Source organism: Podarcis vaucheri (genome assembly GCF_965113315.1).
Source record: "Podarcis vaucheri genome assembly, chromosome: 13".
Taxonomy (NCBI): Eukaryota; Metazoa; Chordata; class Lepidosauria; order Squamata; family Lacertidae; genus Podarcis; species Podarcis vaucheri.
Genome location: NC_138751.1, coordinates 28,052,949 through 28,066,061, shown reverse-complemented (window position 1 = coordinate 28,066,061; position 13,113 = coordinate 28,052,949). Strand labels below are relative to the sequence as shown.

At 45.7% G+C, this 13,113-nt stretch overlaps 1 protein-coding gene across 1 annotated transcript in view; it reads right to left on the bottom strand.

Annotated features, from left to right (window-relative positions):
- The window catches only part of LOC309516610 (uncharacterized protein), a 47,049-nt gene extending 34,819 nt beyond the window's left edge, over window positions 1-12,230 (bottom strand). The window contains exons 1-5 of the mRNA XM_082195370.1: window positions 11,648-12,230; window positions 5,195-5,404; window positions 3,716-3,874; window positions 1,505-1,629; window positions 63-257 (exon numbers count right to left, since the gene is read on the bottom strand). Of these exons, the coding sequence (XP_082051496.1) occupies window positions 63-257; window positions 1,505-1,629; window positions 3,716-3,874; window positions 5,195-5,404; window positions 11,648-12,125 (1,167 nt within the window). The 5' untranslated portion in view covers window positions 12,126-12,230. The remainder of the gene's footprint in view (window positions 1-62; window positions 258-1,504; window positions 1,630-3,715; window positions 3,875-5,194; window positions 5,405-11,647) is intronic.
- Between the last annotated feature and the right edge of the window lie 883 nt (window positions 12,231-13,113).

The window sequence follows — 13,113 nt, the reverse complement described above, 5'->3', positions numbered from 1 at the left end:
CATTATTTATTTAGACATTCATGATCAACACACCCTGGAAACTCCTGCTTAGCCCTCATTACCTTGTGGAGGAAGTTTGTCTTTCCCATGGCTCCAACCTTCCCGATGTAGTTAATAAATCCAACATTCCCCTCTGTGGCACCATAGAATTCGTGGATTTGGATAGGTTTGAATCGACGCAGGAACTCCTTCCAGACTTCCACACGCATGCCATTACCTATTGCCAGTCGCACGCAGTGGTCTCGGTCACGGTCTGTCTACAAAGAAACACACTGAGGTGATCACTGTGGTTATAAGCTGTATGGATAGCCATTTCACTGGCAATGAGTAGGAATTGCTCCAAGTGGTTACACTAACGAACTTTCACAAATAGAATGCCTTGTCATGCCCTGTAAGTTTCTGACTAGATTGCTGCAATGTGGGGCTGCCTAGCAAGACGGGTCAGAAACTTCAGCCAGATCAGAAGATACAACGGAGAGGTGCAACTTGTAGAGAATAGGATAAAGGGCTCACCCACACTTTCGACTGAGCCGTCGCTTGATCATATTGTGTACTGGTTAATTGCCCAGGGTCAGAGAGCTTTTCTCACTGATCCATGGTGGTGCCTTGCGAAAATCCGATCCTACCCACTGAATTTCATTAGATGTGCAGAAAATCTGAAGAGAGGTTTTGCTTAACCAAACTTCAATTCAACAGATAAGATTCAATTATTATTTTTTTTGCAAAGCACGGCTGCAGAACAACCAATAAATCTCTCCATCCAACCTGGAGAAATTGATTGGTGCACAATATGATCAAAATATGGGTCAAGCAAAAGTGGATGAGTCCAAGCTGTATCTTGTGGGTACCTAAAGAGCTTCCCTATCCTACTCTAGTCTATCCTATCTTATTCAGATTATTTGATTTACATCACACACCCTCGTCACACATGATTTTGCGGCAACACAAGACACAGTAAAACAAAGGCGGAATCTAGACACATATAAAAAATGCTGTGAAAATGTTTTTTTAAAAAGTTTTCAAAAATATATTGAATTTGCCATAAGCTCACCATCGTCATCTAGTGTTATATTTGTAAAGTGAACTTAAAATGAGCTTAAATGTTATATTTGCAGCTGTATAACAGTCCAAAAGCAACATACTTTAAATTACAATCACCCTCCATTATTATTATTATTATTATTATTATTATTATTTGAATTTATATACCGCCCTATACCCGGAGGTCCATGAAACCTTTTGGTCTCAATAGCCTTGTAATTCAATGCACAAATATCACACCAACTGACACTTTCTGCAGGGTTTTTGGCTCACCAAAAACTAAGCATGGCAACTGACTGACACATTCAAACCGAAAAGGATTGAACTCCCTGCTTTCTGCAGCATCAGGTGTACGGCAGGTGGACATGCACCCACCTGCTGTAAGGGATTCAGTACTGAGCAGGAGAACCCATTTTGCTTCTTGGCAACATTCTCCCTCCCTCCCAACCTCTCTCTCATTTACCTTTGGTGCATTACAGAGGTAGCGCATCATTTCTCCAACATATTGGATCACAGTGACGCCGTATCGCCTGCAGTCATCCCAGAAATGGGTAACAGAAAACTTAGACCTCAAGGCAATTGTGCATCCTGTTTGGAGGCGGGGAGAAAGAAAGAAAGAAAGAAAGAAAGAAAGAAAGAAAGAAAGAAAGAAAGAAAGAAAGAAAGAAAGAGATTCTGCTTTCATTACTGTTTGGACCTGCAAAAGTTTTATAAGACAGTTGTGCGGCTTTGGTTCCAGTGTATGCACTTCTCTTGTAACTTCCTGCTGAAGTCCTTCAACTTTTCATACCACAAATATTTGGGGCAGAGGAGAGGTTGTCCCAGTTTGCTGCCCTAGACAGCAATAATATGGCAGCATTGGGGAAATGTCACAAAGCAACCAAAAAAGCAGAATAAATCCACTAGTGCACTAATATCACATAGAGAACATGATGTGGAATGCACCTGCAATAAAACAGTGCCCTGCATTCACATTCCCCTATTTTAGCACTCCGCTCGGACATTTCTGACAATGTGGTTCAGAGCCTAACAGTACAAGATTCAGTGCTGCCCCCCAAACTTTGTTTTGTTTCAAAATATATTTGTTTCAAGAAAATGGGAGTGGTGGGAGAAGAGCTCAGGCTTTGCAACCAATAGCATAACTCTGCACCCACCACACATGTCATGACTAAATTCAATTCTCACGTTTCAGATTTCCATACACCTGGAATTTCCTGGACATAGCCGGAATACTGCAGTCTGGGCAAAAATCTCAAAAATGTCCAGGAAAATCCATACGCATGGCAACCCATGCCTGCAGTGTCGTTTTGGGTGATTTTCCTAAAAATTCATTTCATTTTTTTTCCTCCCCCAAAAGTTGAACAATTTTTGTGTCCAGGTCTTCAGTTTTTGAAACATGGCAACCCTAGCAACCCCATATTTGTGCTGCGTTGTCTATTTCTACAAGCACAGGAACTGGATCAGGCCTGTGACCCATCTAGTCCAGCATCCTGTTCTCACAGAGGCCAACCAAATGTCTCAAGGGGGAACCTACAAAAGGAGCTGCGCACAACAGGACTCTCCCTTCGTACAGGAGAACAATCCTGAACCCATTTTGACTCTCCCAAATTGACCTCAAATATTTCTCTGCAAGGAGGAAGGAAATGGGAAAAGCTTTCCAATTGTCTTTGGACTGTAAGGGTTTACACCTCCCTGTAAATACAGTCTGGCAAGTATCTGTTAAGCTGAGCACACTGTCAACAGGAGTAAGAGATTCAGGAACTAAGTATTTACCATCTCAAAGGAATGGCCAGGCTACCCAGAAAAGGCAATCAGATAAGGCATTATCAGGCATCCTGACAGACAGGAGAGAAGCAACACATTCTAATTTCTGCTGGGTCCCACCTCTTTCTGTGATGAATGTATGATGTTTTTTTGGGGGGGTGGTCTTGAACTACAGGGTAGGCAATTTCAAATGTCTGTATAAGAGCTTGCACACCAATGTTCTGGGTTCCTCTCCTCCCTCCCTGCGTGGGGGAATGGGGGACCCTGTTGCAACAGTTTAATAAAGATCAGGCTTCATAGCTGCTTTGCTTCTCAATAGTCTCTGGTTGGCTTCTGTTATTTTCTCCTACCGATAGAGAACCTACTTAAATACTCTATACGGGGTCTTGGATACCCCATAAGGTAAAAAGGAGCAGTTTTTTCTTATAACAGTAGCCATCCAAGTTTGCTCTTGTGAGAGCGAATTCCAAAGTTTAACTATGCACTGAGCGATTAAGTGCTTTCTTTTATCTGCCCTGAATCTTCCAACATTCAGCTCCGTTGCTTGTCTATGAGTTCTAGCATTATGAGAGAGGGATTAAAAAAATTCTCTATCCCCTTTCTGCATGCCAAGCAGAGAGGTCCATCTCTCCTGCAGCAGCCCACTACATTTCTATGCTGAATGGGAAAGGGGGGTGCCCATCTGTTACTTGCCTGCATAGAAATTATCACCAATTAGTAACAGGCAAGTGCCTATATGTGCAATGATGGATTTTGCAGAATCATAGGACTGTAGAGTTGGAAGGGATCCTGAGGATCATATGATCCATATTCATAGACTGAGGATCTGAGTGCAGATTCTGACCTCCCCCCACAAAAAAACCTTATGCACCCATTCATGCCAGCTCACTGAAAAACATTCTGTACATACCAACCTCCAGGCACCCTCCTGTCCCAAGAAGAAGGGCAGCTGAGTGGTACATCGGCAGCGGGAGGTAGATGATATCCTTAGGAGTGACCCCGCACATGCGAAACATATGGGACACTTTGAGCAGCTTCGACTGGGTGATGATAGCCGCTTTCGGCAGCCCTTGAAGCAGGCAGAAATTAAAAAGAAGGAAGATGATCCGAAATGACTCCATCAAGCGAGAAACAACAATTTGCAGGGGTCATATTTCTTTCTGTCCCTGTCCCCCCAATATAACGCTATCCACATTCTCAACCACAAAATAGCAAAGGGCAGACACAGAAAAGGAATTCTTTTTCTACCAGCTTTTAGATCCGCCTATAGCCTATTTTGTTGTGTGCTGGATCCCCCCACCACGCTGGGCGCCACGCCCCCACAGGCGGCACAACACACCCCCAGGATGCGCACCATGCCCCTGAGACGTGTGCCAGCCATGCCCCCGCCTGCTCTCTGCTCCCCGGTGCTGGACCACTGCTGATGTGACCTGATGAGATCTTGCGCTGTCTCAATCCTGAGTCAACATAAATTTGGTCCGGGACCTGAGACTGGTCGGAGTGGTTCCACGGGAATAAAGCACAACATCCCTGATTGTGTACACTGTCTACTGCAATTCCGCCTTTAAGTTATAGCAGAAGTGTCGTGACTGGGGGAGTGCCAGGAGCCCTTCTTCTGCAAATGCCCCTAGTCACAGTCTTCCCCGCTGTTGTGAAATGGATTGCATATGCTAAGTCTTTCTAAATTTGCATTGACACAGATAAATGAGCTATGGGGATTTTATGCAGCTCTGTGTGCTCTTTTGCCCTCTTTATAGATGTTGTGCCATTGGCCAGCCTACTGGTGACGGTCTCACAGCCAAAACGGCCTGACACTTGCATGGCAATGGAGGCTGTGTGGACTGAATCAGAGATACCGTATTGGCCCAAATATAAGCCACACCCGAATATAAGCCACACCTTTAAAATTCAAGGGGGGGAGGGGAAAAGACAATACCCGAATACAAGCCACTACCTTAAAATTCTGCAGGCAGTCACACCCGTTCTGTTTTACTGTATGTCTGTTTAAGCAGTGATACCATAAAAGCCCATTTTTGTAAGGTTGCAAATTTAAGCTGCGCTTGAACTTTTCACGGTCAGAATTTGGAAAAATAAGTGCAGCTTATATTCGGGCCAGTACGGCATATCTAAAGTTGTTTTACACATGCCCGGCAGTGGCTCTCTGAGGTCTCAGGCAGGGATCTACACTGAGATCCACTTTGGGCTGGATCAAAGTGATGTGCATCCCCTTGATGTTTGAGCTATGGCCTCTCCTGAATGGGCAAACCCCATCCGTCCTCAAAAGTGCCCAGGAGGAGGGCAGATGGGAAACAAGATATTTCCAGGCACGCAAGCCAAGTTTCCCCTCCCCTTGGTCCCTCACCAACTTCTTTGACGTTCTCCTCCTCACCTGTGGTCCCAGAGGTGTAAATATACAGGGATGATGACTGAGGGGTCACTTTGGCTCTGAAGGAAATGGGCACAGGCTCGGCTGAGCTGGATTGGATCTGCCCCAGCAAAGCTTCCACACCCTCGGTTGGGGAGTCTTCGCTCAGGAAGAAAACCCGGACTCCTTCTTTCTTTAGAGCAGGAAGGACATCCTCAATGGCGGCCTTGAAATCTTCAAGAGAGCATGAAAAGAGGTGAGATTGGCCCTTGATTGGCCCTTGGTTTTGGAAATCCCGCTAGACAGTAAGGCAGCCGCCTGCCCAGATTCTGCAATAAAGAATGGTTTTGTTTGCGTATGAATAACCAGAATTGCAGTTGTATACCAGACAGTAGCATTTGGGACAGGAGTGTGTATTAGTTTTGGAACCCATTTGGTTTAATTTTCATTTGTTGCTATGAGTGATGAAAGGATACTTCAGTATTTTTCAGCAACAAAAAGTACCCATTTGTTCTTGCTCAGATTTAAATGCTTTCATGGGATGGGCCGATTTTTATTCTCCAGTAGCAGCCTTAGAGAAGATGATGGTGATGCTGCTGCTAATTATTATTTGCAGAATGAACTGGACCACCTTTCACGATGTTTTGGACTACGACTCCCATCGTTCTTGGCCGTTCTGACTGGGTTTAATGGAAGTCCAAGGCTGGATACACATTACTGCTTACTCCAGCTCCAACACACAATCCCACCACTGGTGTTTGAAGCCCAGAGCACATGACATTGGCTACAATCCATTGGTTTCCTGTAGCTTCTTGAGAAATACCCCTGTTTGAGGCAGTTTCCCTCAAACTAACTTCCATCCGATTTGAAATTGGAAGGTGTGGCTAAGCTGAGGTGTGTACATCCAGGCAGCTATTGAGCATGTGCAGATGAAGTGAAGTTCAGCACAGGGAAAGAATTCAGGTAATGAGCCTCAGGTGATAACACCCTCACCCCCTTCTCTGGTGTGTGAACAGCAACATACAAAAGCTATGTGAAAATGCACCAGTAGTGGTGGTGGAATGATTTTCCTGCATTTCAAACCACTAATGTATACATAGCCCAAGGCTTCCAGAGGGCACCAGGTTGGGGAAAGGGTGTCTTGGACCCTATGTTGCCAGAGGGAACTCAAATTTTTAAACTGGTGGTCCCAGCTGGAATTGTCTTGTGGGGGTCAGCTTTTAATTCTTTTATTACAGGGATGCCCTGGAACAATGCAACCATTTCGAGAGAGACAGAGCAGCAGCTGTCAGGAGCAGCCACCAAAATACCTCTGCCAGCAGAGCCGCAGCAACAAAAATCTGCTTAGTCAGGGAAGGATTCAATGAACACAAATGCAATAATGAAACCAGTGCACAGCTAACAAATGGATTTCCCTGTTCCTAGGCACTAAAAGTGTGTTTCTTTTTAAAAAGTGGAACTCATTGGGGTGAAAGGCAGAGTATTTTCGGTTGTGTACACATTATATCTTTAAAGCACATTCAAAGGACCCGCCCGCAAAGAATTCTCCTAACTGTAGTTCACCTTTCTCAGAGTTACAATTTCCATCAACCCTTAACCAACTACAGTGCCCTGAATTCTTTGAAGGGGGAGATGTGTGTCAAATGTACTTTAAAGGTATAGTGTTTATGCAGCCTGAATCCACCTAAATTTCCAGGTATCTGCTAGAATCCCCCTGACAAAATATTGACAGTCTGGGGGCACCCTTAAAAAATCATGTTTGTTTGTGTGTGTGTGTGTGTGTGTTTTTAAAAGGATGCTGTACAAATATATAATTTGCTAACACCTGAGGGAGCGGCAAGGCAAACGTAATATCAGATAGGGAGGAGCGAGGCAAAGTGGAAGAGTTATTCAACTTTCACCTTCAAAAGGCTGTACATGTGTCATTTGAGAAGTGAAAGCAAGGGGAAAACAGTGCTTAGGGCACAGCAGAAAAACCTGCACCCACTCCTGTTGAAAATATGTATTATTTATTTCTTAAATTTGCATCCTGCCTTTCCATCAAACTGTGCCTGTTTTCAGGTCCGCCTATGATTGTGTAACCTTTGGTGTAGTTTTTGGCACGTACAAATTCAGAATATTTGAGGTTACCGCATGGTCACCAGTCAAACTGGTTTTGCAGGTGTTCCTAGGAAAATGGGGAACTACCCCACAGAACTGTGGCTGCAACTGCTAATATAAATGTCTGCCTTTTATTGGATAATGCCTAGGATACTTAAAACAGATTCTCCACCATCGTTCCCCCTCCCAGCTGTTTTCAAAACAGAAAGATTAAGTGCATGAAAAGATGGGAGGAAGGGGTGCTTATTCATATATCTCTGCACAACTGTGAATTTTGCCCATAAAAAGAAAAAGACCGATGAATGAAATAGCCTAGACCAGAAACAGCTTATATTGTATTATGGTATAGTTAATTTCCATCTCAGGGGAGCAGCTGCATTTAGGAACTAGGGCTCTTCTGCACAAATCCAAAGATGTGAGTTCATAAGAATATAAGAAGAGTCCTTGTTCTAGCTCCTGCTGAGAGCACAATGACAGAGACTCCTTCCTGAGAGGAAGGAAGGGCATTTTATTGACGCCAAGAAGACTTACAAGCTCAGCAACAGGGAATGAGTCAGAGCGGTTGCTATGCTCAGGCTAGATGAAAACAAAAGCGAGGCTAGCCAGGCTGGTAGCAAGATCCAAGAGTCCAAGATCAGGGCTTGGAGTTCAGAAAAACTGTCCCAACGGACTGGGATGCCACCTGCCAAACCTTTAAAGACAAGGCCAAGCAAACATAGCTGTGAGAGTCTCATGCCTGGTGAGACTGCATCAGGGAGGATGCATCTGCTCCCAGTGGTGGAAGCACTTCCGGGGCCTGGGCGAACGGGCTGAACCCTCCCCTTCGGATCCTGGTTCTGCCAGCACAGCAGCGGGCTGGCACCTTCCATGGATTCCATTGCTGTGTTCTGCTCCCTGGGAGGGAAGAGAGAAGATGGGGTCCTGCATCTGCAGCTAGGGCAGCCACCTCCAAGAGACAGAAGTACAGTGGTACCTTGGTTTAAGAACAGCTTGGTTTATGAACAACTTGGACTAAGAACGCTGCAAACCCGGAAGTAGGTGTTTTGGTTTGTGAACTTTGCCTTGGATTAAGAACATGTTCCGCTTCCTGTTGAGTGTGTTCCGCTTGTAAATTGAGTCCCCCACTGCTATGGGAAAGCACGCCTTGGTTAAAGAATGCTTTGGTTTAAGAATGGACTTCCGGAATGGATTAAGTTTGTAAACCAAGGTACCGCTGTACCATCCTCTGTTCCCAGGTCTCAGCCTCACCTAGGGTTGCCATATTCCCAAAAGTGAAAATCCGGACAAAGTTGTTGAGCTTTTTTGTTTGTTTGACGTCTCCTCCCAAAAATTAACTCTTGGGGCTTTTGGGGGGAAATCCAGACGTATGGCGGCCCTAACCCCACCTCCATGTCTCCCTCCTATTCCCCTTCCTGGACCGTCTCAGCCTTCCTGTCTAATGACAGGGATGGAGAGCCAATTGGCGTTCCCAATCCGAGGTCTCTCTGTTGGGCACACCTCCAGGAAGGTTGTAAACGTAGAAGCAGGCTTAAGCGTTTCGGGCACGGATCTTGCTGGAAGCAAAATAGGGAGGAGGTGTCTGATTAGATCAGGATGTGTGATGGGTGTGTGCGAGAGCAGCTCTGTGAATATGCTTGCAAATTGAACTGATAACCAAATCCCCGTGCTTGCTGGACTGTTGGCTGCTAACGATCATTATATTCTGAGCCTGTTAATGCCTCAGAACTCATGGCATTTTATTTTTATTTTATTTGCTGCTTTCATATCCCACCTTTACTCCAAAGAGTTCCAGGTGGTGTATGGGTTTCTTCCCCCTTCCTCATTTAATCCCCCAAGCAACCCTGTAAGGTAAATCAGGCTGAGAGGCAGTGACTGGCTCAAGGTCGCTCAGTGAGCTTCATGGTGGAGTGGGGACTTGAACTCTGGTTTCCCAGGCCCTAGTCCGGCACTCTAACCACTACACCACGCTGGCTGTCCTATTGGGTCAGGCCAACAGCCAATTTGGCCCAGTGTCCTGCTGTCTCGGTGGCCAGCTGAAGCTCAAGAAGCAGGACCTGAACACAACGGCAGTCTCCTCACTTGTGATTCCTAGCAGAGGCCGCCTGCCTCTGACAGTAAGAGGGAGAACATAGGCATCATGACTAGGAGTCCCTGAAAACAGAGGGAACCAGCTACCCCTTCCCTTCCCGCCCCCATGCACTCTCCCTGCCTCCCCAGACCTTGTTATCAAGCTCTTGATGTTGAGTCAGGATCAGTGTGCTGGTCTAAACAGGGAGAGTCTCTTCCACTCTGCTTCAGAGAAACAATTGTTTGTACACAAGAGTGTTTACTTTGGCTCTGGTGCCATGGATTAAAATCTCACCTGGTCCAGATTCATTAACCCGGGGAGAGTCAGACACTCTTGACATCCAGGCATCATTTGTAAGATACCATTTTATTCTGGAAAAAGAGTGTGATACCCTATCATTCAGACTTTCTTCTTGTTACATATTAGACAGGCAGGTCTTTGTTGTCTTATTGGTGCCAAATGAAGACCTTCCTCTTTCTAGAAGCCTTCCAAATTATCCCAGCCTGCATCAGTATTGGATCGATTTAAATTGCGGGTCCCCCCCCCCATGAAATTGTTCTTTAACATTTGTACTGTTTTTTAGATATGGAATGTTTAGTAATTTCTTTATTTTTTAACCTTCGTTTTTTATTTGTTGCATAATGGCATATTTTATTATAACCCGCTTTGGCCCTTTGTGGAGAAAGGCAGGTAAGAAATCTAATCAATCCATAATAACACTGACACAGCTTGCCTAGTTGTTGCAAAGGGGCAATTCAGGTGGGAATGGCAAAGCACCCTCAACTTTGCCTGGCCAGTTACACTGATGTCATCACAGAAACCACTGGAGTCGATAATGTAATATTACTCCCGCTGGATATCCATTCCTTCTCTCTTCCCTCCTTTCCTTTCCCTCAAACATCAGCAGCTATTGCTGTTATTTTCTTGTTGGAGCACTGCTTCATTAAACTAACCCGTTTTTTGGGAGGTCACACTGAAGGCAGTCCAACAAGGAAAACACACACCCTGCGTGGTGAAGACTCAGAGATGCTTTGTTTTCTTTTAGGGCTAAAGCAACTGAAATAATGACTACTTACTCAAGGAATGCTTTCTCCAGCTCTTTTCCCTTTGCACTCTGCCTAACTCTCATACACCCATGCTCAAAGAAAGATTGTTATTTCTACTAGCTAAGAAATATTGATTTCTTTTCAACTTAAGAGATTTATTATCCCATACCCTCCAACATTTTTCCGATGAAAATAGGGACATCCTATTCCATATCCTCCAACATTTCTCCGATGAAAATAGGAACGTCATAAGAGAAAGCAGGATATTCCAGGATCAAATCAGAAACCGGGATGACTTCTGTAAATCCAGGACTGTCCCTGGAAAATAGGGACACTTGGACGTTCTGTTATCCATGTGCCAAAATGCCAAACAACAGTGCTTCAAGGAGGAAGAAAATGGCTTTTAAAGTAAAGCTTTTCCTTTAATAATAAAAAAAAGTGAATGGAAGCCATGCCACAGTCAGAGAAAGGTAAAACCATTAGCCAATGGCAACTGAAAGTTTGCATCAAGAGCAATGCCTGACTTGAACAGGCAAAGATCCTGCATTCTCCAAGCTACAGCAAAGTAACTGAATCCCAAAACTTTGATCTGGGGACGGGAAGGTGTCCAGAGCTGGCCACTGGCTAATAAGACAGTGGATTCATCAACAAATGGTGTGATCTCAAAGTAAGCCATACTCAGAGTAGATCCACTTAAACGAATGGCCTTAAGTTACTATATGCATTTTCCCAATCAAGCTTTGCATTTGTGTTGGGTTCAACCCAGAATCCCCCTTCTCTTTTCCCTTGGAGAAGCCGAACTCTGAGGGATGCCTGCATTTAGAACTCTGCTGGGTATTAACTCTGCTAATCAGACTTGCTAAAGCACCTGGATGGAGATCAGTAGTCAAAGTTCAAGTGCTTGTCCACAATGTGGATTTGCGCCAGCCTGTCTCTTTATTAATGTCAGGGAATCTGCATGTCATCACTGTCTCAGATCTCCCCTCCTTTAAATGTAGTTGTTGTTTTCTTCCCTTGGAAAGTCTGAAACTGCTCAGGTGCAGACGAGCTGAGACAACACACAGACTGTGCTATTTTGTCAGGGATGGAAAAAGACATGTCAAACCTCTTTTAAAAGGGGGGTGGGAGGAGAAACAGTTCAAGAGAATTCCCCAAGGTTCTCTCGATTGTGACTATATGGCCTGACAAGTGTAGCACAAACAGGCTTTCCGGTGCCCCCTTGGGTGTAAATGCACACGGGGTACCTTTACCTTTTTAACTCACCTGGAGTTGTCAGTAGCACTGTGGCCTTGCAGGAGCTGAGGGCATGCAAGAGAGACTTGGCTCGGATGTTATAGTTGATACACGCCATGACGCTGCCAATCTTCTCCAGTCCCATCCAGACCCAGAGATAGGCAGGGACGTTCTTGAGGAAAACAGCCACCGTTTCCCCTTCTTCCAGCCCCACGTGGTCCCGGAGCACTCTGGCCAGCTGACTGCTGCGCCTGTCGATATCTCGGTAGGAATAGGTTTCGTCTCCAAAGAGGACCAGGGGCTTCTCTGGGTGCTCCTGGACTTTGGCCAAGAAGAAGTCCAGTAAGGTGATGGGAGGCTTGCGGCTGAGACACCTGTGGCATTTGTATCCTGTATGAAGGACGGTGAAGAAGAAAACCAAGTCCAGCCAAAGGTAGGGGAAGAAAACATTCCCCAGGAGGAGCAGAAGGATCAGGAGCCCTATCACGGTTGTGTAGAAGTCCAGCATGCCTGGGATCTCACCTCAAAAGACCCAGAGCCCTGCAAGCCGCAGGCACACACTACCTCCTATAGCCTCCGTCTGAGCCGTGCTGAATGGAAGGCAAAAGCGTATTGAGCAACAAGTGAATGAGACGAAGTTTCCAACCCTCCCCGCCCATCTGTCCCTGCAGGCTGATTCGAGGAAGCTCTTGGCTCTCAGACAGAAAACTTTAACTCTTGAGAGCCCCCACCTCTTGCCGCCTCCCTCCCCTATCTGCAACACTGGCATTCGCTTGCAGCTGGAGGCAGGTCCCAAGCCCAGTTCGGAGTCTGCCTCGCGAGTTGACCCCAGTCCACTCTCAGAGAGGCAAAGTTCACATTTCAAAAGCGCTGGAGGAAATTGGCAATTGCCTGAGCTGCTTGCTTTCCCCCCCCCCCTCTTTTTTTAAATGAAAAGGCCTTGCAGAATAGATTATTTCCGCTGTCCCAAAAAGCAGCCTTACTGAGGAGAAAGGGAACAGGAACAGAAGGAAGCGCTTTGCAAGCTTGGCAGCTCCATGCCTAGGGGAGTTCAGATCCACCAGGGCATGAGCAAGTTGTGTGTCCATCCCTCTGCATTTCTGTGCAGATGAACAAACTTGATGTTACAACTCGAAGTGCAACAGAGCCATTGCACTTCTGATTTCTGCCATTTTGCTGAGATGTTCAAAAATCTTCACACGGCTAAACAGAGCCTGTGGGTCCTTCCACATGCTCCTGTTTTTGAGAATTCATTGTCGCAGTCCTCTCCAACCTCCGCCACCAGAAGCAGTCCCTGCAGCAGCAACTCCTAGGGGCCGAGGGGTCTTTGGACACCCCCAATAAAATATCTGAGCCCCCCCCCAAGTTGATGGACATTGCCATTCAAATAGTACGTGTGCACCATGACATGTGAGTGATTATGTGGGCGGGGTTTGCCTGTCCCCCCAAAAAAAAATATTTATTCAAGTTGGCACCCCTGGCTGAGGCAGGGAGAG